This window comes from Falco cherrug, chromosome 1 (genome assembly GCF_023634085.1).
Source record: "Falco cherrug isolate bFalChe1 chromosome 1, bFalChe1.pri, whole genome shotgun sequence".
In the NCBI taxonomy this organism is placed as follows: domain Eukaryota; kingdom Metazoa; phylum Chordata; class Aves; order Falconiformes; family Falconidae; genus Falco; species Falco cherrug.
In genome coordinates this window covers 89,356,025-89,383,252 of record NC_073697.1, presented here as the reverse complement: position 1 = coordinate 89,383,252, position 27,228 = coordinate 89,356,025, and the positions used below count along the sequence as shown (strand labels likewise).

Sequence of the window (27,228 nt, the reverse complement as noted above, 5' to 3'; positions counted from 1 at the left end):
TTTTAATTACCTCCCTGTTCTACCTACTACAGAAGCCTCACTAATGGCAAAACTGGAAGCTTATGAAAAGAAATAGGAACTTGATGCATGCAGAGCTCTAGTCTTTTTAGCCAATATATTGTTTCTATTTCTCATTCAACAAATCTATGTATTATAAAGTCTACTTCTGCCTAGCTTCACTTTATTCCAAGCACCAACAAGAAACCAAGCCAAGTTGTTTTCAGATATCTAGCAGAGATTAATCACTCAAAAAACCCTATCCCTGCTGCAGTCATTGTACACTTATCCCAGTAAGAAGTCTGTTTGCTTTTTAGACTAGACAGTGAATACAAACATACGATATATACTACAAAAATGGATGGAGCACAAGGAAGAAACATCATTTACAGACAAGATATTAAAAAAGACAGACTGTCAATACATCTATAATGAAAAGCACACAGATCACAGCCAGACATCTGCACACATATGTGAAAGACAATAAACAGAGGACATTTTATTTCTGTTTCAGAACAAGAATTAAAAGTTTTAAGATTACTGTCATCTCTTTATATGGCATTAGTCTTAAAGTTTTGCTGGTCAGTAGTAGTAATTTTTTTTAATTTCTTGTTGTACTTGTGCATTGAAACATTTATCAGCATTGTTTACTGCTCAAAGAAAAGAATTACAGTTTGCAGGGCAAACACAAAACCAAATGTTTATTGCATTAAGGTTTGTATCTGCTTACTCATATTTACTTCCTCAAAGTTACGCAGCATTTGAGGGCAGTTTTGTTTGGCTGTTTTGATGAAGCAGTAGGAAAGGAGGAGAAGAAAAAGCAACGGATTAACCTAACAAGATGAATGAATTTGCAGAAAGTTTAGAAAGTAAAACATCAGTTCCAAACACCAAAATACTTTAAAGCACGCTTTGAGACACACATTATTGTATTTCTTTACGAATACCATAACCATTTAATTCTGAAACAGCCACTTAAGTAAAGTCCACAGCTAGGCAGTAAAACTACATGCAGCCAAACAGCATACCGTTAACATAATATTAAAAAAAAAGTTTGTTTTTAAATATTGATTCTTATAAGCAACCAGGCAAGACCAAGATTTTCAAGCACACATAAATAAGGATTTCAACACTGTTATAGTTGAATTGAAATAACTAGAGTCCAAAATAAATTCACTAAGTATTTATTAAGGCAGGAAAGGAAAAACAGCGCTGGGCAGCCAGGGAGTTGCAGCTCCATCCAGGCTCGCAAATTCCGACAAGGAACACAGCCCTTTTATCCTCAGCTTCAAGGCCGGTTTAAACAAACAGTTATACTATCAGTCATGTAGCAAGAAGCTGTATATTACAAAACTAATCTATTTTTCCACTAAGGTCTAAACAAAGACAAAAGTTGTCATAGTAACATGAGATTATGGTTTAATATTTGCCGTGAGAAAGTACATCTTGCAACCTCATGGTTAAGTCTTTTCTCGCCAGACAGAACGTTCTCAAATCTGTTGCAGCAAGATCATTCCTTTTGTTAAAACCCCATTTGATCAGCAAATTACCCTGAGTTACTTATTACAAACACTAATTTAAAAACATTTAAACATGTGAACATGCTTTCCCTTCTGGAATAACCACCTTCCATAGGGTAGAAAAGCCTTCCATAAAATAGAAAACGCATGCAAAGCAGCAAAGTAATTCAAGTAAAGCGACTGTTTCGCAAAGGACAACTGAAAAGGCGACAAGCTGAACTTCACATTGTCACCAACATTTTTATTTCATTTTTGCGCTAAAAAGCCAGGTGCAAGATAATAACAGTGGGTTTCATCGGACAGAATCTGTCAAACTTGGCAACACCAGGGAAACTGCCAAAATCAAAGCCCTAAAGTGCATGCTGTCAGCGGGACAGGAAGCTGGTATTCCTGGGGAAGAGAAAAGTGAAAGGGAAGGAGGACAGGAGAAAACAAGTCAAAGAACAGGCCCGACTGCCCCCCGCACAGGAACTGGGCAAATCCTGGCAACGAGCCCCCCTCACCGGGGGGCGGCGAAAGGGCTCGAGGAAGAGGAAGCACCGGGGACAACGGACCTCCCCAGGCAGCGAGGGGAGGGCCGGGAAAGGCTGACAGAGGAGCAGAGGCGGGTGGGACACAGCTGCGCGGGAGCCGCCGAATCCCCCCCAGCAGAGGCCGAAGCCTGCCTGCGGCCTATACAGCGCCGAGGCCGCGGCCCGCACTCACATCTGGCTGACGAGTTTCTGCCGGAAGTTGGTGCTGCGCCAGTCGGTCTCAGGCCCGGTCACATCCATCCCTGCCACCGCAAGCGCCGAGCGCCACCGCTTCCCACTACCGCCGCCGCCCCGCCGCCCGCCACCGCGGAAGTGCCGCGCAACCACTTCCGGCGCACTGAAGGCTTCAGGGAAATGAAGTCCCGGCGCTAGCAGGCCAACTCTCGCGAGAACTCCGGCTCGGCGCGGTGCTCGCTGGGAAATGTAGTCCCGCCTCCGACACACCGCCCGCGGGGGCGGCCCCGGGCACCGGTCCCGGGGGGCCGCGTTCGCACCGTCCCTGCCACAGGCCCGGCGCGCAGCCGGCCCACCTACGCCCAGGCACGCCGCAGCGCCGCCGGCAGCCGTCGCGCCTCGGGCTGGCGGGCGCCCGAGTGCCGCTGGGGGCTGTCGCCCCCGCCGCCCGCCCCAGTTCCGGCCGCCGCCGCCCCTCGTTCGCCGTGGTTTCCGGGTCGCACATGAAGGCGGAAGCCGGTGGCGGAGGCCGCCGCTCTCGGTAGGTGGCTGGGGCGGCGGCGGAGAGAGGAGAGAGGGAGTGCAGGGCCCTGGTGGGGCCGGCCGGTACTCCCGGGGAAGCTGCACCTGCGGGAGCCTGTCCCGGGGCGGACCCCCGGGAGGAGGCCCGCACGGCTGAGGTGGTGTCCCGCCTCCCTCTGCTCGCTGGCGGGGACCACCCCACTGCCAGCTGAGCGGCCGCCCCCGCTCGGCCAGGCCGAGGCAGCCCCTTGCCGGGGCCCTGCCACCCCCACGAAGCCCCCGAGGACGCGCCGGCCCAGCTGAAGCCCTGGCCCTGCAGAAGACCCGAGGGCGCCCCGGCCGGGCCAAGGCCAGACCCCATGTCGCGGCGCAGCGCTGCCCGGGCTGCCTCCCGTAGGCTGCTTGCAGGGGAGGTGGGATCAGCAGGTGGGAGGGCATTGGGTCTCAGAAGCCGCAAAGGCATTTTCATCGGGGAAGAGAAAGTAAAACCGTAAGCGTGCTTGAACCGGCTTTCATCCCTTCATCACAGGGTTAGTCTAGAGCCAGGCTGCCTCTTTCAATGATGTGCGACTCCAGGTAAGCCTTCCCTGGCAGAGAAAACTGCTCGTTTTGTGTGCCTGATGGGGAAATGTGTAAGTAGTGGCGCTGGGGTGGGGGGGACGGACGACAGACAGACCTTACAGGTCCCTGCAGAAACAAAATTAATGTAGTGAATAATATGAATTAATCCATGTTTGATACAAAAATCAGAGCTGGAGAATGCTGGAAGAGGCCTTTGCTCTCTTCCAGGTCACTTAATTGTTGTATTTGGTACAATTACTTTTTTTTTTCTTCCTTGTATTTTACACTATTAAAAATTCACGGTGTGGTTTAAGCAGTTAAACAAACCAGGTTCAAGTCTTGCCAACTAGCTGAGTCTCTCAAGATTTATAGAACATACACCACTGGCTAATTTATAAACTGTCAGTTTTGGTGTAGTTATTACTTAGAGAGCTTGATCCTGTAGAAGCTTCATTAAAACAAGTGGTGTCCTTTAGGATTGATAATTAAAATTGTTCTGTCAACAGAACATATTCCTCACAGATTTACCAGAACTATCTGGATATAGTACTAAACAGTAACTCCTCGTTCTGGAAAAAGATGGAGCCTTCATGGCAGGCCACTTGTTTTTAGGGTAAGCAGGTACACCCTGCCTGAATATAGTTGGCTAACACACCTTCCTTCAAAGACAAGCAGCTGCTCCACTCAAACCAGAAAATGACTACCAAAAGACTCGGGTGAAAAGCAAATCTTATTTCAAGATTAGGAAGAAGAAAAAAAAATAGTAGCAAGAGATAATCAAACCCTTAGAAAGATGATGAAGCTGTAAGAGAAAGCATTTTAGTACTGTATTGAATTTTTTTCTTTATTACAATTTCTTGGTAGCATTTAGGCCACAGGCCACCTCGCAAGTGTGCGCCACAGAAAAGTTTACAATTCTATGATTTTGGGTAAGCTGCAGATTTCTTATGGATAAGGCAAAATATTCAAGTTAGAAAGCTCATACTCTTTAGGTTATGCTCCTGTTTGGGGGGGGGGGGGGATTTTTTTTTAAGTATCTAAATATTTAAATATAGATACATTTATTGGGAGTTTTGCCATATACATATTAAATGAGGTGTTTTATTCTCAATATGTCCTAGAAATAACTTGTAATACGCTTGGGAAAAAAAAAACCAACAGGTGTTTGCTGAAAGGAATGAATGCCAAAATTTGTGAGACAGCATAGTTTGCAAAAGCTATTTCCCAAACCATGCCTTTTGGTTTCCTCCCACACTTCAAGTATACTACTAAAGCTAAAAGCTGAAAACAGCTCAAAAATTCAGCCCAGAGTGATATGCTTGCCTATTTCCATTAGTGAATTAAATAAAAGTGGCATATATAGACCTAGCAAAAGTATGTCATTATTTGATGAGTGTTCAAAACTAATGTTGAGATATTACTTACTACCAGATGTCTTAATTTCTTTCTTTTTGTGGGGAACCTTGGTCAAAAGGAGTTGTTTGGGTTGTTCCCTGTATTTGTAGAAGGTTCCCTAAAGTGAAGGGGTATTTCAGGAAGATAATTTTTTTTTTTTGCACAGTTGTGAATGCATAGAGGGATAATTCTGAAAGAAGCACTGCTGAGCAAAGCCTCTGTTTTTCCCTTCACCCCTCTTCCCTTTTTCTTCAAAAAACATGAAATCTGCTTAAGTCGTGTCTACACATAATGATGTACTCAATTGTATTCTATATAGCAAACACTCTTACAAGTGTTCATTACAAATTATCATATAGTTGGTGAATTATTCCAGTATTTGCACTCCAGTTAGAATGAACAATAGTTTTTGCTTTTCAGTTTATATTGTTTGTGGAATCACATCTTTTTTCTGAACTGTTTTGGCAGGCACCCATCTGCCTCCCTGTTCTGCACACTCCCTGACTAGCTGATCTATTTGTTTCTGTGCCCTCTGCCCTGTTAAAATTCTGGTGCGTAGCCAGGTTCTGCCTATTTGTATTTGCAACCCCTGAAAGTCAGTGAAACTAGCATTTTGTTCTAGTCTTGTATCTTGTCTTCTTGTCAGGCTTTCAGCTGAAGCCTGGCTTAGATCCTAATTTTTATTACTCCCTAGGGAGAAATGAAGGTGTGGGAAGCCTTAGGGCACAGGTTTTAAACTTCCTCCAATGCATTAAGACTTTTAGAGGCCTAATCCATTTGAATCTCAATCAGCACACCATACTGGTTACTCTGTATCAGAAAAAAGCTATGAATAAGATGGCCTGCAAGAAAGGACAGAGCTGCAACTGAGGGGCATCCAATAAGTTTTAAGAATGGACCAAGAACCACATAAATTTCAATAGCAAAAGTGAAGTCATGCACCTGGGTCAGAGTAACTTCATATATTGGAACAGGCTGGAGACAAGCCTGGCTAGGAGTCAGCTTTGCAAGAAGACAGCCTGGGGGACCTGATGAGCAGCAAGTTGAATATGATTCCTCCAATAGGGGCCAGCTTTATACTGGGCTGTGTTAGCAAAAGCATAGCCAGCAGGTCATAGGAAGTTATTATTTCCCACTCTATTCAGCACTTATAAGCCCACAAAATCTTCATACTATGCCCAGCTTTGAGCTCCATACTGAAAGAAATACCTGGGAGTTCAGCGGAAGATCACCACACAGAGCAGGAGCAGGTACAAGAAGATACAAGCCCATGCAAGGCAAGAAGACTCTGTTAGTTCAATACAGAGAAGAAGAGGCTAAGGGGAGGGCCAGTTACTGGGTTTTAAGCTATCTAGTGGGTACAGGAAAATGTAGAGCCAAACTCTTCTTTGGGTGCACAGTGCCAAGGATGAGAGGCAAGTGCCACAAATTGCAGGAAAAGAAATTCAGACAGGATAAAGAAAAAAAAAATTGATGGTTAAGCATTCAGTTTCCCAGTTATTGACAAGGATGGATTTGACCAGACAAGGCTTTCAGCATCCTGACCCGATTTTGAAGTTTTCTCTGTTTTGAGCAGGCAATTGGATTAGAGACTTCCCAAGTTTCTCTTCAGCCTAAATTATTCCACAATTCTAAGAAAGCATGGGACCCCCCACCAAGCTTGAACCACCTGTCCATATGGCAGCAAGCTAAACAGATTTGGATACCCGACACCAGCAAGCTCTAGTTTATTTTGGGCACAGCTGATGCGCCAGAGAATATCACTATCTACATAAAACACTTCTTTGTAGAGATGTAACTGACAGCCACGGGCTCTTGAATACACAAATGTCTGAGTTTCCATAGAAACTAAATTAAGATAATTCTTCCTGTATCCAGCCATTTCTCTACAGTGGAGAATCGAGGCTGTCAGCACAACTGTACAAAAAAACCTAAACTCACACAAACCACTACCATCCCCACACCACACAGCAGTAAGCATCCCTGTATGACATGGCTGCTAGTCGTACAAGGTGTGAATACTTGTCAAGGTGTATATCATACCATGTAGTACCAATAATAAACTTCAGCACTGTAAATTAACTACACTATGTTTAAAGCACAGAATCCATGCACAGCAGATCTCACCAGAAAATGAAGGCTGAGTATGTCTATAATGGCAGCAGGATGCGTCCAGGATATACACCCTGACCCAGCTACTGGCAAGTGCTCCCACATACATTCTTAGAGAAGCAGGACTCTGTTTTCAATCTCGGGAAGCGTATGCTGTAAGCCATATGAATTCCCACTCCCCAGAATGTTCTTTACTGAAGCAGCATACAAACACTGTAGTATAATAATTGTTTTGCACTCAAAAATTCAGATAGGACATGCACTGCACTCATCTACCACATCTGTTTTGCCAGGCCTTTAACTTTTCCTTTCCCTGTTCAAGTTGAGCTACTTCATTCTTATATCCTGTTTTATTAAAATAATAAGGATTTTCAGCAAGCACAAGAACAAGCCAGCATACCAGTCTCTCATGATTTTGCCATTTGAATGATCAAGCTACAATCCATTTGCCCAATTCCTCCTGTCCCAGTGCCAAACTCCTCAGTCAAACCACATACCTTTACTGTGAAAGCAAGTATTCTGCCATTGATCAGAGAGGGGATTTTGTTTAAAAAAACCACAAATTGTTATGTACAGATAGGCAACTATTTCAGTTGAATAATCAGAAGCCTAATACTTCTACTTTTTTCATACAAGTAATCTGCAGAAGCATGTTGTGGTAATGGAATTTGGATACAAGGAAATCACACAGAGCTCCCAGCAAGCCACTGAGACACTGTAGATTCCACTGCCTCTGTAGCTTATTACAAGAGACCACTAGTGATACAGTAAACTTTGAATATAGGACAGGAAATAGAAAGAAATACCAGATTTCCTTCGTGCTCCCTCCATGTGTACTATTGCAAGGCATGGCTCCTTTCCCCTGGTATCTAAATGGAATCCAGGCACAGAATATAGAAAAATTCAGTCTATTGAAAAAGAGCAGTCATGTCTTTCTAGATGCCCCTAAGGGTTTTGCCATTTATGGGGGATTTTGTTGTTTTGGTTTTTTAACTCCCTGATTTGAAACGACCCAACAGTGCATGTCTTCCTACATTAGCATTGCCTATAGAAGAGCACATACAATTACTGACCTCACACACCTTCCTCTTTATGTACTGGGCACTCAATTGTAATACCCTAAAATTAATTCCATTAACCCACGTCCTTTAAAAGACAAATGCAAGCAAACCAACATATCTGCAGTCTCAAATACTTTGTGCAGCCAGCTAAGAAAATCTCTAGTTTGATTTCCTCTGCAGTTTCAAAGTGATCGGAACAAGAACTTGCCTTCCCTTGTTCCTGGAGACAGCATCCCACAGCATGAGAGGCAATACTTTTCCATCACAGAATGGTCAGTGTTGGAAGGGACCTCTGGAGACCATCCAGTCCAGCCCCCTGCTAAAGCACATTCTCCTAGAGCAGGCTGAATGGAGTCATATCCAGGCAGGTTTTGAATGTCTCCAAAGACAACTACTCCATAACCTCTCTGGGCAGCCTGTGCCAGGGCTCTGTCACCCTCAAGGTAAAGAAGTTCTTCATGTTCAGACAGAACTTCTTGTGTTACAGTTTGCGCCCGTTGCCCCTTGTCCTGTCCCTGGGCACCACTGAAAAGAGCCTGGTCCTGTCCTCTGGACACTCACCCTTAAGGTATTTGTACACAATGATAAGATCCGCTCTCAGCCTTGTCTTCTCCAGGCCGAACAGACCCAGCTCTCTCAGCCTTTCCTCATCAGGGAGATGCTCTGGTCCCCTCATCGCCTTCGTAGCCCTCTGCTGGCCCCTCTCCAGTAGCTCCCTGCCTCCCTTGAACTGGGGAGCCCAGCACTGGATGCAGCATGGCAGATGCAGCCTCACCAGGGCAGAGCAGAGGGGCAGGATCCCCTCCCTCAGCCTGCTGGCCATACTCCCCCTAAGGCACCCCAGGATCCCATTGGCTGCCTTGGCCACCAGGGCACACTGCTGGCTCATGGGCAACTATCTTTGCCACTGTTTAAGAAGCACAGTGAACAGAAAGAGTTGCTCATTTCTTCCACCTTTGGGTCTGCCTTGCAATCTCAGACACTGAATCCCACTGTTAGCAGCTGACCAGCACCAAGAAAATTGCACAAGAGGAGAAAGGGGAGGGAAAAAAGGAAAAAAAAAAAAAGCATTACTCAGATTTCTAGGAACTTGGCTCAGTCATCACAGAGCTAGTTTCTCAATAACAGAGGTAAGAGAATAGAGAGGTCTCAAGAACAGCCTAGAAGCAAGAAGCTGACAGTAGAGAGTCTCAGAATAGAGGGGAACCTTGCTGCATTGTTCAAGGGACTGTGCATTTATAAGAGCTAGCAAGGGCTTGCCTACAGCGCATTCATTTACAGGGGCAGATATGCCAGCCTGTGGAAACGGCTTCTCAGGCCCTAAAAGCCAGCAAAGTTCCTAACTGGTCAGGAAGGAAAAAACAGTAAGTAGGTTTTCTGCAGCATGCAGTAGGCTGAACAAACCTGTTCTGCTTCTCCATTCAGAACTGCACTGCTTGTACTACAGTCAGCTTTTTTTTTTTTTTCTTTAAAGGGCAATAAAGATTAAGCAAAATAAAAGCTTGAGGAGATAGGGTTAAATTATTTTCAGCTCAAAATACACAAAGGTAAATTTCCTAGTAATTTGTAAGACTGATAGACACTTACAAGGCATAACAATTCCTAAAGTCATTGCCCCCAGCTGGTAAACCACACAAAACAGACACTTCCACTGTTTGGACTACCAGATTTTTAGATAGTAACAAAGACACAAAGTACACAGGTCACAGTTAGACCACACAGTCTGAGAAGCAAGGTGCTGTACTAACACCAATATCTCTCCCCAACAAATTTGTAGTCATCATTTAGAACACTTAAAGAAATACACAGAACCATCAGCCCACCAAGCACACTACCTTTAATCCAGAAAACTCAAATGCCAAAACCAACTCCTCTTTCAAAAAAGCCCACAGCACAACCCCCTTAACGCTGCTTCAGCAACCACTCTTTGTAACTTCCTACCCACCCAACCCCAGCTGCTACTTGTACAGCTATTACAAAGCTGAACATACTCAATAATCACCTAAATGAATCTTGCTGGCCATCCTCCCACAAGCCATTTAATGGTCCTTTACCCTTCTTTTGTCTTAAAGGTCTTTTCTACCAGCTTTTAAGACTGTCTAGGTAGGAGTTAAGAGGCTTTCTTTGGTTTTTGACTCAAAGAGGAGGACTTAACCACCTGTCACTCAGACATCATAGACTAATACCACAAATGTTCACCTTTAATTTTATAAGTTGGGAACAGTTCATTAAAATAATTTCAGTAATAATTTTTCTAGAGTAGTCTGTTCCCACTGGTTAAAACTATGACAATAGACATGCATACCTATTTATAAGCCTTGAAACCCTGTTTAGGAGAGTATGGAAGTACACATAACAGCATATAGGTCTCAGTAGCATTCTACCCTTTTTCCACAGCAGCATTGGTATTCAACCAACACACCCAAAACTGGCTAGCAGCAATAACTATGGATGGCAAAATACTCACAGGTAGCTATGGAGTGGTAAATTTCCGTGTCATAGTGGCTCTGTGCTCCAATGCACAAGGCAGCTCTTGTGTTGATGTATGTGAATGAGTGACCACCCTGAGGGACAGTCCAGCTCACCAGTAACAGCCAAGATACAAGCCAGGGGCAGACATTGTGAACAAGAAGTTTCAGCTGAAATTCAGACAATAAAGTGTAGCAAAATACCTGTAGGCTCAGCTGTTGACTAGCAAAAAATCAGCTGTGGAGGATGGCTCAGCTGCACTGCCAGCATCTATGTTTGACCACACTGGGCTTACCACATGTCTGCTAGAAAGGCTGGTTTTGTTCAGCTATTGCTGATAGTTGTGGGATAATTCAAGTCCATATCTAGTAGTACTAGCAGTGAGATGAAGTCCATGTAGATCCCCAAGACAGCCCCATTTGTCACTGAAGGCTATACAGATACTAATGCGCGTACAGGCTTCAGAATCCCCAAATTATTTATATCTCTCTTTCTTTTCCCTTCTTACAATTATTTACTCTCTTTCATGATACCATTTGATGATCTTCCTGGTTCCAGTTACCACATGGGGCTTTACTTGCTGAAAGCTTCACCCCCTTTCTTTTCCTTTTTAAGATTATTTGGATACAGAATTTATTCTGAATAGTACCTGTCTACAGTTATATTAATTACATGTAAATGTAAATAAAGGCTTGACATGATTATACAGGTTTCCCACTCTACCCTGCACATCTTTCTCTCTCTGGAAACCACTTCTACAATACATTTCTTGTTACATGGGTTCAATGGCCTGTGTAGTTTTATCATATCTCACTTATCCTCCCTAACCTCTCTTCCATGAATGGTACACGATACGACACTCTGTAAGATTTTATCAAAGGTCATGCTGTTTCCCCTACCCAACAAAAGCCTTTGAATTCAGAAAATTTACTTCTGCTTTTCAATGCAACAATTTTACTCTCATAGAGACTTCTTTTGACACAGCTCTCTAAGCAGCTGAAAAGATGCAGCTTTTTTTGGAGCATTAACCACATTAACGCTGGAGTGTTAACCGCATTAAACCACATTAACTTCGTTAAGAGTTAATGTGGTTTATCTGAATCTGTTCCTCATTTGGACCATATCTCACCCTACTTTGTTTTTCCTGCATTTATTCCCTTCAAGTGAAATGGGAAATTTCTGATCTACATCTAGTATCACTCCCCACCTTCACTTGCGTTTCTTACTGTATTATCTCCTGTCTCACTTGCCTCAATCCAACACTTCTAGTATTCCTCAGGAGCAAATCAAATGATATAGTAATGTTTTGTCTGCTTCAAAAGCAGTCATCTTATTTCTAGGAAAAGCATCTTCCTGTCATGAAAAATAATCCATTACTTCAGCTGATGGATAGTTTCCCACGATATAATCGACCTGAATGTGCGCCCTAGAAGGCTGTCTCATCAGAGCTGCTCTTCTGAGCTGGTTGTCTTGGGTTTGCTGGCAAAGAGCAGACAACTATTAATATGTTTTATCAGGGTTTTTTTTCCATCCTATCTACCTTGCAATGCCACCTAGCTTCCTTTTGTTTTGGACAGTGTAGGGTAAGTTCCCTCAGGCAGAACAATAAACATTTTCATGTTTCTTGGTGTCATCCAGATAGCTCCTTCCTCTCTGACCATACACAGAATACCTTGCAATACTTTGAGGGATTTCCAATGCTGCGTTTACTGTCTATGGCTGGCACAATTAAACAATGGTTCCATTTCTTCATTGTTTGTTTGGATTTGCTGGGTTTGTTCTGCTTTTCCTTCCCTGACTGCTGATAACCCCTTGTGACTATCCCTTGTGCCACTAAGCTATTTCCCAGGCTGCTGGAGGAGAGGCTATTATAACTGTGTCTTAAGCAACCATATCAGCAAAGTTACTTCCTTTTGCTAATGAGGCGGGGGAGGGGGAGGGTAATGCGCTGTGACAACTAGGTAGTCTGTGAGCTGTAACTGCTACAGCTTCTGACATTCTTCAAAGACAATGGAAAGGGTAAATTACAGGATGGTAAAAGAGGACTCATGAGATTTTGAGAGCTTAACTGTAGACATGAAACAGAGTAACTTCCAACTAGCTTTTTACAGGTGTTTCCCCATGTGCCATAGGGGACTTTCCTACAGTGTCAGTGGCAGCCCTAGAAAAGGTATGGGACAGCCCTCTACAGCACCTGCACTTGAGGAAATACCCTCTCTCTGCAGGGAATCACGGTGAAGTGGAAAGCAGTTATGCATGCTAACTTGAAGCTGTCACAATAAAGAACTCACTCTGAAGCCTACAGTTTCATATAGTATTTTATAGAATGACAGTTGGAAATATGGTCAGCTAAGAAAACTAAGAAAGCAAAGAGGGAGAGAGGAGGGCTTTTGGATTCTGTGGTAAAATATCAAGAGAAAGACAGAAGGTGCAGTTTATATTGCAGCAAAGTTATGTGAAGTTATCAGACAGTTTGGAATTTTGCAAAAATTATGTCTGTTCTATTTTATAAATGATGCAGAAGTGCAAAAGAAACAAGATGTTCTGGTAATGGGTTGAGAAGTGAAACTCTTGCTAAGAAAAAAAATAGCCTCACGAGCTACAAACTCTGATCTTGGACTGAAAACCCAGGAGTCAGAATACTTGTTTGAAAATCCATGTTCTGCCACTTTGGTGTGCTGATGTACACCTGTCTGTTTCCAGTATCATCATTCAGAATAATTTCTTCAGGGTAGAACTGTCTCTTCATTGACTGAAGAGTTGGTTTGATTTAATTTCTGTGACAGGCGGGGGTCAGAGGACCTTTTGTAAAGCAAAAGGCACAAACCTTTGCTGATTCTGTTGTCTCACAGATTTCATTCTGCTACAGCTGGTGGCAGACCATTGCTGCTTGGGATGGCGGAGGATCAGGAGCTGACTCAGCCACACAAAGCTCAACTCGAGCCCTCCCTTCAGCAGCGCACCAGCAATACATACCGCAGTGCAGAGCACTCTCAGGCCTTGCTCAGTGGCTTGGTATCTCTCCGAGACAGCAGCATCCTCTTCGATGTAGTTCTGGTAGTTGAAGAGAAACCTATTGAGGCTCATCGCATACTTCTAGCTGCATCCTGTGACTATTTCAGGTACACTTCAGTACAGCAGTAACAAGCATGTGTCTGAATGTTACTCAAACCTGCAACATCCAAATCTTCTGTTTTGGCACACTGGTTCTGGATGTAAAATTAGACCCATAAGATGGAGCTGAATGTGTTTCAAAATGCATAGTATGGCTTTATTCATCTCTCTGTAATTTCTCTACAGAAATAAAGCTCTTGTTCCTGCACACTGAGCTTACCTCCACTGAATTCACTGCCTGTGGTACTTGGAGGTATATAGAGAGGAGAGACAATATGAACAGGTGTCTTCCGCATAAATGCACTCTAGGTGGCTTTTAACGGATCCTTAGCATTGTAAGACTTTGCCCATTGTGATCATTTCATAATACATAAAAAGTCACTGGAAGTGTGTCACTCCTCTTGTTACGTGCCTGTAGTGTGACTCACTGTTCATTAAACCAGACACTCCCCTGGTCAATTTGATTAGCAGTTTCTTGAACTGACTTTATTTTCATAGAGCAAATGAACAAATCCCAAGCTTACAAAAACTCTTACAGTCCCAAGTTCATCTGTTTTGTCTCTTCCCACACACCCAAAGTATCTGTATCTGCCCATAACCATATATACTGGGTCTGTATTTAAGTCCTTCAACTGTGAATCATACCTTTCAGATGGCCCCCACTGTTTTCCTGCAGAATGAAGAGTATTGCTTTCTTAGGTCCTAAAGGCCTCTACTGTTTGTATCATTGGCTTAGAGAAGAGGTAATTCCACAAAAGTGTCTGGCTAGCTTATTATCTTTCTGAATATTTTTTATGTTCCCAGGACAACATAAGCAAACTAAAACCAGCTTCAATGCAAATCTGTCATAGCATGTGCCATTGTCTTTTTTACAGAGGAATGTTTGCAGGAGGACTGAGAGAGATGAAACAAGAAGAAGTTCATATTCATGGCATCTCCTACAATGCAATGTGTAAAATCTTGAACTTCATTTACACTTCGGAGCTGGAACTCAGTGTGAACAGTGTACAGGAAACTTTAGCTGCAGCCTGGCAGCTTCAGGTGAGGTACTGGGAGGTGTGACAAAAAAGAAGCAAGAAACAAAAGCAACAATGAAAGAAACAGAAACCATGGATATCTGGTTAGATGGAAGATTAAGGGGTGAATAAGAGCATGGGTCTGATGAGAAAAAATTCTTTGGGATGCTCTATCCACTGGAACTAACTATGGAAGGGTAGGAACAATGAATAAGTACTTGCACATCTCATTTGTGCCAATGGTTTTATTACTTATAAACATTTACCATTGCATCTCGAGGACTGTTTTATATAGCACGCACTTGCACTGATCTGCTTATGAAAGCTTCCTTAAAATAGAATACTACTGGCCTAAGGTAAAGAATAGGGCTTGCTGCTCAGAAATTGCTGTGCTGCTCAAAATCTTCTCCAGACTGAGTCTACAGGCACATAACCTCCCTTACCCCATCACTACAGGAAAGCCTACCACTATGACTTCTGCACTAAGTGCAGAGTTCGTGTCCCTTTAAGACAAGTTTTTTTCTCTAATTTCCCCTGCAGCTAACTGCTGCACAAGGCTTTGGTACTAAACCTTAAAGTTTCTGAGTGCTTGCATTGGTTGGTTCCTACACACTTGGCTCCACTTTGTTAGCAGAGGGGCTCTTGGACAGCAGTTAGTTCTTTGTTTGCCAGTAGTCCCTACTGCCAGATACAACTTCAAATTGTATTCAGAAGACAACACTAAATAATTAATTTTCCTTTCAAATGGCTTCCTGTGCTCGAGTGATGCAGATATATTTGTTACAGATACAGTCTTTGATACAGCATGTCTATGGTGCTCTGAAAGAACAATTACGGAGTGACTGTAAACCTGCCTTTAACTGTGTCTTCCATGCCTTGTGTTTTCACAACTGCCTCCCAGGCAGCCTGCAGCTTGGTGCCATGCTAACAAACCAGGCAGCCTGGCTGTCCATTGTCCCATGTGTCTTGGAAGACACATTGCTGCAGCAGCTGAAGCCAAACTCATAGGCTTCCAGTATAGTGTGGCTAGAAGATCTATATTATATTCATCTACATACCCATGTTGGGTTCTTTTTCTCTGGAGAAAGACGAATTGGGTGCAAGTGAACATGGTGATCAGACAGTGAGGAAAGTAACCATCTTGTGGACAACTTTCTTACAGTCATCCCAGGCTTCTGTCACCTGTCTCTTGAGTGTGAGGCAAGTGGTGCCTGAAATGAAAAATATCTCTCTTTTGCAGATTCCAGAAGTTATTAAGTTCTGTTGTGATTTTCTCATGTCCTGGGTAGATGAAGAGAACATCCTCGACATATACAGACTAGCTGACCATTATGACTTGAGACATTTGAGCGATCAGCTGGACTCCTACATTTTTAAGAACTTTCCAGCTTTCTCAAGGACACAGGTGTATCGACAGCTACCCTTGCAGAAGGTCTACTCCCTTCTCAGCAGCAACCGTTTGGAGGTTGACTATGAGTCTCAAGTTTATGATGGGGCGCTTTTGTATTATTTTTCTCCAACGCAAGTGGAGACAGATCAGGTCTTCCTAGTGGAGCACCTTAAGCTACTTGAGACAGTTCGTTTTCCTCTGATGGAACCCCAGATCCTGCAAAGGCTTCATGACAAATTAAGTCCATCTCCTTTAAAAGATACAGTCGCAGATGCATTAATGTACCACAAGAATGAATGTCTTCAGCCAATGCTTCAGAGCTCCCAGACACAGCTGAGATCAGAGTTCCAGTGTGTAGTGGGATTTGGAGGGATGCATTCTATTCCATCCATTGTCCTCAGTGACCATGCCAAGTATCTGAACCCTTTGTTGGGAGAGTGGAGGCACTTTACAGCTGCACTAGCCCCCAGAATGTCCAACCAAGGGATTGCTGTTCTCAATAATTTTGTATATTTAATTGGTGGAGACAACAATGTAAGTGGTTTTCGAGCAGAGTCAAGGTGTTGGAGGTAAGATAAGGACAATCTATTACTTTTATTACCACCCTATTGCCCATCTCTGAGTCAGTAAGCCAGTAGTGCAGCCTGTACGCCTGCTAGCCAAAAGACTAGGAATTAAGCAGGGACCTAACTGAAAGAAAACACAAAGAAATGAGCCTCATAGTAACAGGAAGCTTCCAGCAGTGCTCATGGGACAAAGCCAAGCCTGACGGGGTAGAAGCAGCAGCTCATTCAAGAGTATTACATGTGCTACTTTCTGCCTTGTTGGAGGGGGGAAGCAATTAAAGGTGTGGGAAGCAGTGATGAACCTAGAACCCTAGGCTGTCTAGATGCTTTTGAACTAGGATTTCCTAGGAGTCTTCTGTGTGTAGTTTTGGTCCCAATACAAAGGGATTTAGCTACCAAAAAGGTTTTTTAAATAAAATGCTACACTACTTGAGTTTCAAGAATTTGTGTGCCAAATAGCAGCATTCCATGGCCCTCTTGTATTCTTCTGTGCCACAGAAAAGAACAGGAAGAAGGATCAGGTTTAGACCTTGCCCATTACATTGCAAAACCAGATATAAACCCTTTTGTCTTTATATTGTGGTCATTTTTACTAGTTTTAGCTGAGTTGCCTTTATTTTATGGCATGCGTAGTTTCACTTCACAACCAATTTTCTCTGTCACTAAACTTTCCAGACCAGATAGATATTTTGACCTAAAAGTAAATTGTGAGGTTCACTTTGAGCAGGAGACAGTTGGGGAAAAGAATCAAAGAACCCTCCACATATTTATGCCCTTCTTGGACTATTGAAGATCTAGATTCACTCTTTGTGATATTTTCAGACTGCTTTACCTTGTAGAATGGCTTTGTGCAAGCAAGATATTTTGAAATATAACCTGACAGCAGTATGTAAGGTAATAGAAAGCCTAGGCTTTTATAGCATGGTTATGTCAGCTAAAATACATCTTCTAAAAATAGAATAAAACAACTTTGCTAATAATAAAATGCTGACAAGGCCAAATTTCACTCCACTTACAGCTGAGCTCAATTTCAGCCAAAGACAGTACAGTAACCCACATCTGTGGTGCTGTCTGGTATTCCAGCATGATTCTGTGACTGTATGAATAACTTACTTTGATCCCATTCTTTTACAAGGTATGACCCGCGACACAACAAATGGTTCCAGATCCAGTCCCTACAGCAAGAGCATGCTGACCTCAGTGTTTGTGTTGTGGACAACTATATATATGCCGTCGCAGGCCGAAACTACCATGAAGACCTGAGGGAAGTGGAGAGGTATGATCCTAAAAGCAACACCTGGGAATATGTGACACCTCTGAAGAAGGAGGTAAGGAGTGTATTAGCCAGACATGCTACTACAGTTCCCCAATTCCTGATTTAATCTTTTTTAGATGCTTTTCTCATGTGTAGCTTTAAATTTGCTGATAGTCAGATGGGAAATAGTAGCCTCTGTATATGAGATGAATGAATATCAAGATAGGAGAATAATAATAATATATGTCAATTACATATTGAGGTCAAATGCTTATTTTTCCTGTTTTCTTGTTGTTTCCCCTTGCACCTTTGTTGTGTTAAACCTTAAAACCACTTAGAATTGAATACATAATGTCTGGGAACAGGAAGTTCCCATTCCTCCTAGGCAGGTAAATGATGAGCCACAGTAATACAATCTTATCACTCACAGTCCTGACAACACACTTTACTCCTGATCAGAAGAGATAATGCCCTAGTAAGAAGGTACATCAGTTTCTACAGACTACTTAGTTCCTGGTCACAGAACTGAGATTGGGTAACAAGTTCTGGTGACAGTAGCTTATGTGATGCAGAATCACGTCTCAGACAGTTAATGTAAGACCATTACTCATTTGAAATATGTGAGTGAATGGCTGTATTTTGTCATCAGTACCATTTATCCTTCTAGAACAGCAATTGCCAAACTAGCAGTTGTGACCCCAGGAACCAGGAAATGGTGTGATGACATGGGAATTGGGGTTATGAGTGGAAAAGTTTGTTCTAAGTTCTAATACTGCTAAAAAAACCCAAGAATTTCCATTTTCAGGTTGAAAGTGTTGCAAAAGAGGAAGATAAATACAAACAACTTGTATGAATACAAGTATGAAACTGTATCAATACAACAAACTTGTATGCTTGATGAATCTTGGTTAGGGAAGAAAACGAAAATCCTGAGTAATAAACTATGCTGGTTTCTGCTACATCTTTTAAAAGCTTTGGGTCAAGTGACCAGCACAAAATAGTATTTGTGATTTTATAATGCCTCTCAATTGAGAATCACAGGACACCTTAAAAATATAAATATTACTGCCATTTTACAAAAGGGATGCAAAGGCAGAAGAGGATAAACAGCTTACACAAGGTCACAAATAATTAGTGTGTCAATACTGAGAAAATAAAAAACCTTAAGATCCAATTGAGTGCTACTGAGTAGGATATCTTGCATTCCTGACAACACTGCTTGTATAAGAAAAATCCCCAACAGAAAGGCTTCCAAGTAGACTAGGGAGAAAAGCATCAGTATGAATGATCTTCTAATCATGGAACAATAAAGAATGAGAACCCACTGCAGTCCTGGAAGTTTTAGAAATTCTAGTGTATTTCGTTCAGAAATTCACACTTAGAGCATAACCACCTAGAAGGGAATTATCTGTAAGAAAATCCTTCCAGATGTTGATAACTGCATAGCTCATGAAGAGTGTCACTCCCTTAAAAGTCTATTGCATACTTCGAAACTGATTTAGGTAGAAATAGATAAATCTAGACCTCAACCTCTTGCTTTCCCGTGTGGTGATACAGGTATATGCACATGCTGGAGCAGCACTGGATGGGAAGATGTATATTACTTGTGGGAGGAGAGGAGAAGACTATTTGAAGGAGCTACAGTGTTATGACCCAAAGACTGACCGCTGGGATGTTTTAGCAGATGGTCCAGTGAGACGTGCTTGGCATGGGATGGCTGCACTGCTAGGAAAGCTCTATGTAATTGGAGGAAGCAACAATGATTCTGGCTACAGAAGGGATGTTCACCAGGTGAGAGCATGTCATACCTGTGTCTTTCTTGGAAGAGTCTGTTTCTTATGGGTGCTTGCACTCTGATGTAATGCCTTTCTCCTACTAAGTATGCAAATAAAACTGCCCAGCAACAGCTAGTGCACCAGCTCCCCCCACTCAGTTGCAGAACTTGCAGTGATTTATTTACTGCTGTCTGTTTTGAACACATTCTTTAACCCACGAAGCATTAAAGGTTTAGTGCTCGGAATTCTAGTCAATTTTAAAGTATCTTTGATGTATAACATTTGTTGGCATACACATACCCAACAAGTAGCACATCAACTACATTTACTTTACATTGTCTTCTCATGTGCATTTTTTTCTAAATCCAGAACTTTTGAATTACCAATGTGTAATTGCAGGAGAGTTGTTACGGATACGTTGGATGGCAATTGTATAATGCAATTAAATGTACAGTACCTGATGATGTACCTGATGATAAGTGATGTTTGGAGAGAATTCTCTTGAGTCTTATTCCAGCTTCTAGAACCACTAGAGACATGAAAAGAAGACACAAAGTAACTGCTCTTATAAAGCCAATGAAGATAGCAGGATTAAAACTAGCTGAAAAGTGTATCTGAATGATAAAAACATGCTTAAAAATAAAAGCAGTTAGCCAAGTAGGTACCCAAATGAAATCTAAAACTTCCCAACATATGGTGCAGAGACAGCTTAGCAGATGTCATGTTTGTATGTTGCAGCACATTTTTTCCTAATGCAAACAGATGCATTGTGTCTGAGCTTATATTAGCATGTGTCCCCATCTCTTTCACTTTTGTTTGCATTTTTTTGAATCACATACAGCTGTTACTCCAGCAGCAGGGTCAGAAGTTGTGATTCAAAGCTATATGGCAGCTATGCAGTTTTCTGCTCAGTACTGTACTTCTATCACATAGTGATATGCTCTCTATTATCAACACTCTGTCAAAAGACTGATGATATTGCATGGCTTCCTAAATAGTTTACCATATGGCCAGGCTCTGTCACTAAGATACAAGTTGGAGTTTGGCTAATCTCTTTCTTTTTTTTACAGGTTGCCTGCTATAGGCCAAGCACTGATCAGTGGACATATGTATGTCCTCTTCCTGCAGGACATGGAGAACCAGGTATTGCAGTCTTAGACAACAGGATCTATGTCTTGGGAGGTCGATCCCATAACAGAGGAATCCGCATGAACTATGTCCACATTTATGACGCAGAGAGAGACTGTTGGGAGGAAGGACCCCAGTTGGAGGATGAGATTTCTGGGATGGCTGCCTGCGTCCTCACTTTGCCCAGGGCTATTTTAATGGAAACAGAGAAATGGTTCTCAGAATGGCATGCAGACCGTGTGAATTACCACCTTGACTTTCCATCAGAAGTTATGAGCGTATCAGACTGGGTGGAATCTGATTCAAGTGAAGATTAGAAAATTTTAATATTTATTTTTTGCCAGTCAATGAGGAAATTAAGTCTTGGAGAAAATACTTAGAGATTTTATATGTCTTTCTTATATACATAAATCAGTATTTAAAGGATTGAAAATAAGTGTTCTGCACAAGATGCCATTCACAGTCAATATGTGCCCCTCTGCAAGTATTCCGCACAAAATGCCACTTACAGTCGGTATCTGCCCATCTGCCAGAAAGCAGCATTTTTGAAGTAACCACAGAACTGCCATTTTCCCCCAGTTGAAGTACAGAGGTACTTTTGCTTTGAAGGAGACTTTTCTCAACCTTCAGCATGGACAGAAAAAAAGGCTCAGAAGGCTCAGCTTGACTAGCTTCTTTCCTTCCAGCTTTTAGCTTGAAATAGCTTTTTGAGATTTTTTTTTTCCTTTTCTTTTTGGTAATAAAACTTCCTATCCAGCTTGACACAGGAATGTGACACCTAGTATCTCCCTCCTGTGCCAGGTGTCAGTTTGATTTGGTTTTCAGCAGGATTGAACATACAGAAACAGGAATAGTAGCAAGAAAAGTCTGAACCTTCATCTCATCTGGGCATGCAGCCATCTTTGTAACTGGGTTGGAGTCTGCAAACTGACACCCACTCCCAAACTTCTATATTGCAAGTTCTGTCAATACAGTGGAAAGATTTCTAGAAAAAACTCTCTGTACAGAGTATGGCAATCTCATCGTTTAACTGTCAAGACACATTTGTTCTCAAGCATAAATTAATAAATCCTTGTCAGAACTTTTTTTTTAACTACTGTCTCAGTTTTATTAACCATAATGTGGAGTCTTAAAGTTAGTGAGCTTCATTACATCCTATAGTACTACATTAGTATCAAGTACCAGCTTGGGAGATGGGCATTTTTTTTCCATTCTTTTATTATATGCTTTAGAAGAGGATAAAGAGAGCAGAGATTGGTTTGCCACAGCATAAGGAAAAAAGCAATAAAGAGATAACCAGAGGTATTGAAGATTACACAGGTCCAAGACCCTGCAGTAGCTGAACTAATGCTAGGAACATAATACAGAATTACTACAGCTCAGAAAGATAAGGCATAGTAAATCCTTCCTTCATGGGGCCTTAAAATAATTGGCTTCTGACTACTATCTTGCTTAACATTAGTTTAGAAGATGATTTAAAGTCTGAACCAGTGTGATACCTGAATAGTATGGGATCCTTCCTCTTGGAGGTGGAGGAAGTAATCAGTGCCACCAGAAAATCATTATCAACTAACAAATGCTTTTAAGTCTTGTAGCAATAATAGGCTTGTAGGAGAAAGGCAAAACCAAAGGGACAATCAGAATGATACAATATGAGTCAAGTATCATCACATCATGACAAATACTGCACATTGACATGCTACTTGAGGGAAATGGAAGAAGTTCCTGAATATTACCATTACTTAGGGATAATGTATTTCTGTCAACAAAGACTAGACTATTTCGAAATGGACCTAGATGACTACATTAGTAGACTGGGCTTCTGGAAAAGATTCAAGAGTATTTGCACACTTCTTTTAATAAGCTCAACAGCTTTTTGTTGGCAAGAGGGGCATTTTTTCTCTAGCCTAGCACTGTCAGTTTTCACCTCAATCACTGAACCTTTGCCAATTGGCGAATAAAACAAAAGATCTGGTAACTGCAGGAAACCCTGATTATGAGCTTCTTCAGAAAATCTTTTTTTGATAATGGACTTGGAACTGCACAGGGAGTCTGGAAATACAGACTTTATTACACTGCAATATTGGAGACTGATGAGTAATCCTATTTTGCCTACGGAGTTACTTTCTGTGTAGGAATTAAATGTAGCTCTCAGATGTAAGGACAAATCTCTCTGACTTGGACATCACTAGAATCTCCTTCCAGACTGCTAGTGTTGCAGTGACAAAACAATTGTCTGCAAACAACAAATGATTCAAGACTTCTAGTGGTCCAGGTCATATTCTAGACCTTGGTGTTCTAAAAAAACCCAGACATCTAACTCAAGTCTAATGCTTGCCGTGCATTTTCCATTTTAACTAGCACTTGCCAGCAGACCAGTGATACCCTGTGTTATACAGGTGAAAATGTTATTCAGCCTCTTTCACGATAAAAAAAAAAGTAATCACTCTTTGTCTGGCTTCTTTTCCTATGTATACCACTAGAGGGTATTACTTGCTGTTAAAAATAACAAAGCTGATAGGCTAATTCTTGGGTTACATAGGAGAACATGACATTAATGGGTAATTATTAAGCTAAAGAAACATCTTGAGAAAATTAATGGGTTTCCAGCTTCTACCTTATCACTCCTTCTGTGTTTGAATGCTGATTTTTAGACAGTCAGATGATCTGATTTTCCATTTATCAGTATATGCAATTTTGTGATTGCATTATTTGTTAAATGTTGCAGTTGGCTGCTGTGCAGCACAAATCACTATAAGTCTTAGAATGCAGATACAAGGAAATTAATTATCCATAAAGCAGATCATCCTTCTTAGAGAGAAGTGCTGCATTATTTTTTCCATTTTATTTAGTTACTGATATAATGCCCCTAAGTTATATGAACTAAACCTTAAGGCAGGTATTATGATAAAAACAAAACTGCTGGTGCTTTCACCCCCAAATTTTCTTTTCATCTGAGTGTAATATGACTTTCGAAAATTACAGTATGCATTATCTTACTTGCATGTATTTTGTTTAGGTAAAAAAACACGGACTTCAGCTTAGTTCAAACCATCCTTGTCATTTAGCAGCAGCTTGTTTTAGTCCAGCACGTACCTTTTCAAACTAATGCATAGGCTAAACAATAATAAAATTGCTTTGCTTTAAAACTGGCAATTTTATCTAACTCAGCAGATATAAAGCACTTTGTTGTTCTTGTTGACAACAATTACCTATATAAAGAAATTGCAGCAGAGATTACAGATGGATATGCAGAGCTGTAATTATCATTGATTGGTTTTCCTATCAAGAATAAGGCTTCAGGAACTTTGCCTTTAAGAGGCCACTTAAACTTTGTGCTATCTCAAGAAGAACATGTATTCATAGGGATGTCAGGCTGATTCCATATTTTTTTATTTATAAATTCTCTGATCTCCTAAACAATGTCAATCGTGTATCTTAAAGTAAAAAGCATTCACTTTTTAAAGCAAGTCCTCAGAGACAGAATAGTACAGACATTGTGGACAGATGGACAATGAACTAAGAAAGCTTCAAGTTATTTCTGGTCTGCAAGAGAATAGCCAAACAACTCTTCCAGAACTGAGTGATCAAAATACCACCACTTAAACTGCTGATACATTAGGAAGTCCAGAAGAATAATAACTAAGTTTCTTGATCTATTTTCCTATTTCCTGCCAGCACAGAGGTAAAGCTGTATAGGCATATTTGCTAGATTTGTAATTAGTGGACTTGTATCCTGTCAGGTTTCCACATTTGGAGAAGCGATTGTGATTGCTTCAGTTTTTGTTTCATAACTGCTTTCACTACTGTATTTCTTCTCCAGCTGTCTGCCTCCAAATCCAACATATCCTTTCCCATTTCCTCATAGTTTAAATTAGGGCTATTAATTTTGCATTGGAAGCATACCAGCACTTGATTTTAAAGAAATGAGGATTCTCATTCTATACCCTTGACAGAAATTTACTTTTCCTTACTCAGAGACCAGCCACATGTACAATTTATTTGGCATTCAGCCCAACTGATGGAGTCAGAAGATTCTGGTGAAAGGAAGAAGGAGCAGCTGGGCACAGGGAAAGAGGGACAGGACCTTCTCAAGGGAATATTCTGCCAACTGAGTTTTTGTTTCATCAGCAGCTGATGCACTTCAAGAGCTCCCCACCTCCTCAGTTGTGCTACAACTATTTGGCCATGCTCTGAGGGTGGAAGCTGCCAAAAGGTACGACAAAGAGCATAAATGTATCTATAGGTAATAAAAAGGTAAAGTGGTACCACACATCTATCCATTCTTCCTAAACCAAATGCAGTTGTAGGGATGTATTATACTTGAGATGATTGTCTGTAGTCTAGGAAGTTGAAGCCCAGTCTTAACAGGTAACATTAACGATCTTGGATAAGTCACCTTTTTCTCATTTGTAAGTAGAATGTAGGATCTCTTACCTAGATGATCAGGCCTAGTTCAACCACAGTTAGTGAAACTGAGGGGGGAAGTTACTTGAAGGATGCACACAGCCTGCACAAATACAAGTTCAGAACAGCTAATTGTGGCATTCCAAACTGAAAAACCTCTCTGTGCCTTAGAATCCTCTCTGGATGGGAAGGTGGGTGTGCTGGTTCTCCAGCATCAGTCCAGCCCCGTGCAGTACTGCACAAAAACTGGTTTATAATTAAATACTATTTATTCCTGGCATGTTTCAACTCTTTTGAGATTTTAGTATTATCCATATGAAATGGAGGCAAAATCACGATGTATTTGACCTACGACGTTTTATTTTTATCATAACAAGTATAATTCAATAAAATGCAGCAACAGGATTTTTTATTTCCTTTTTATATACTTTGTGTTCTTAATTCTGCTGCTAACTTGTGGCTTTTGTAATTATTTTTTAATAGTATTTAGCATGGTATTGCAAGTCAAAGTACTATCTTTTAATCTGTATTTTGGCCACGGCCAAACAGAAAACAATCCAAACCTGTTCAAATGACAGGAAAACATAACCTTCATAACCTATAGTAGCCTATGTACACGTGTTTAAAACTGACTTTCATTGACAGATACAAACACTTAAACTAGTAGGAATGGATGAAGGTATAGCTACTAAGCAAGCTTCCCTAGAGATGGATGAAATATTTTTGCATAGACATGAATTTTCAAATGGTATTATTCCTCCCTGGGTCTACTGTTTCACTAGTATTGCTGTACATGACTAAACAGCTGTTGTTTTCCACCCAGGAGATGGGTGTATTTCAGGGGCTGGTAAAGTGATACCTGTACATGTATTCAGGGCCTACTTTAAGATCCTTTCGTGTTAGTGATGTTATGAGACTTTCCTGGATGATTTTACTTAAAACATAAGAATGGCACTGGATGCATCTGCCATTTTAGATTACTTGAACTCTGCTAACTGTCTACAAAGACACAGCCCATATGTTCCAAACCAAACACCTCAGCTGGCACTAGTGGCCAACATAGGAAGAAGCAAAAAAGAGGGGAAAACACTGACCACGTTGTGACTGAGCTTTCAGAAAAAGCAGAGTGTGAAAAAAAGATGGCAAAGCTGGAATAAGACTGCACAACAGTCCAGTTAGGCACTTCAAGACATTCATCTTTAACCTATTTCTCCATCTAGAATATTGTTTGCTTTCCAGTGCTGCTTCGTTTCACACTGCCAGCCCCAAACCAAACCCCAAAAAACCAAAGGCACAAATTAAAAGTCTCGAGACTGAGCTAAAATCACACTATTTCTAGCACATCTGGGCAATAAGCACAGTCATCTTGTCACGGCCTCACCTATCGCAGCTGGACATGCCGATGGTCACCACCAACCCCCACCCCACCCCCCCGCCGCGTTGGCTGGAGCAGGCCAAGGCCTGCGCTGCCCGCCAGGGTCACCGCGCACCGGCCGCCCTCTGCAATTCCGGCAGCTCATGCCGCAGCGTGCCAAGCGCTCGCCCAGCCCCTGCCCACCGGCCCTGCTGAGTCCTTTCCGGGGCTTCCTTCCTCTTCAGGCCTGCCACACCATCCTCCCGCCCCGCCAGCCAGGGCTCTGACCCGTTATCTGGGAACAAGGCCCTGAAGAGACAGGAAACCGTCTCCTAGAGCACGTAGGAAGTTCTCCCAAGATCAGAGGAGGTTATCAGAGCGGTCTGTTCCTTAAAAACAAGTAATAACTAAGAAAAACAACAAAACCTCAAGGAAGGTGGCCTGTCCCCAGGCGGCCTGCTGTCAGGGCATGGCGGGGAGGCCTGGGGCCGCCACAGACCCCCGAGGGGTGGGAAGCTGCGGCCGGCCGCCATGGCAAAGCGGGAGAGATGAGGAGAAGATGGAGGAGGTTCGCTGGCGGGTGCCCCTCAGGCGTCTTCAGCCCGAGGGCTGGGCCGCGTTCTCTGGGAGCGACTCTGACCAAGCGCGCCTGCAGGCGGCCAGGGACAGTGCGGGGGGCGCCGCGGGGGTCTCGCACCCGCCTAAGGTGGTGGGCGAGGGTTAGAACAGCAGCAGCCCTGGGGCACTGGGGAAGGAGGGCGCTGCGTCCCCCGGGCACCGAGCCGCCGCCCCCACCGGCCCCTTCAGCGCGTCCGGCCGCCCCCTGCGGCGGCGCGGCCCCGTCTCCCCGCCGCCGCCCCTCCCCCCGCCAGCGGCGCG

The 27,228-nt window shown here is 42.5% G+C and overlaps 2 protein-coding genes across 14 annotated transcripts in view; one reads left to right on the top strand and one right to left on the bottom strand.

Annotated features, from left to right (window-relative positions):
• The window catches only part of MED15 (mediator complex subunit 15), a 56,404-nt gene extending 29,312 nt beyond the window's left edge, over nt 1-27,092 (bottom strand). For 2 of the 6 annotated variants that reach the window (XM_055704862.1, XM_055704871.1), the window contains exon 1: nt 2,223-2,368. In XM_055704862.1, the coding sequence (XP_055560837.1) occupies nt 2,223-2,290 (68 nt within the window). In that variant the 5' untranslated portion in view covers nt 2,291-2,368. Of the gene's footprint in view, nt 1-2,222; nt 2,369-7,620; nt 7,684-19,917; nt 20,538-26,775 lie in introns of those variants that run through there. The other 4 variants (XM_055704847.1, XM_055704869.1, XM_055704839.1 and 1 more) reach the window with 4 other exon arrangements.
• KLHL22 (kelch like family member 22) lies at nt 2,498-25,400 on the top strand. 8 transcript variants are annotated; one of them, XM_055704920.1, is made up of 8 exons: nt 2,498-2,765; nt 3,276-3,322; nt 13,214-13,466; nt 14,334-14,499; nt 15,715-16,433; nt 17,566-17,758; nt 19,243-19,476; nt 20,531-21,679. In XM_055704920.1, exons 3-8 carry the CDS (start codon nt 13,240-13,242, stop codon nt 20,903-20,905), a joined length of 1,914 nt encoding a protein of 637 aa, XP_055560895.1. In that variant the 5' UTR covers nt 2,498-2,765; nt 3,276-3,322; nt 13,214-13,239; the 3' UTR covers nt 20,906-21,679. The 8 variants fall into 8 exon arrangements, with proteins under 8 accessions (XP_055560895.1, XP_055560874.1, XP_055560883.1 ...); XM_055704899.1 differs by having other exon boundaries at nt 13,197-13,466; XM_055704908.1 differs by having other exon boundaries at nt 3,276-3,378.
• Nucleotides 27,093-27,228: the final 136 nt, after the last annotated feature.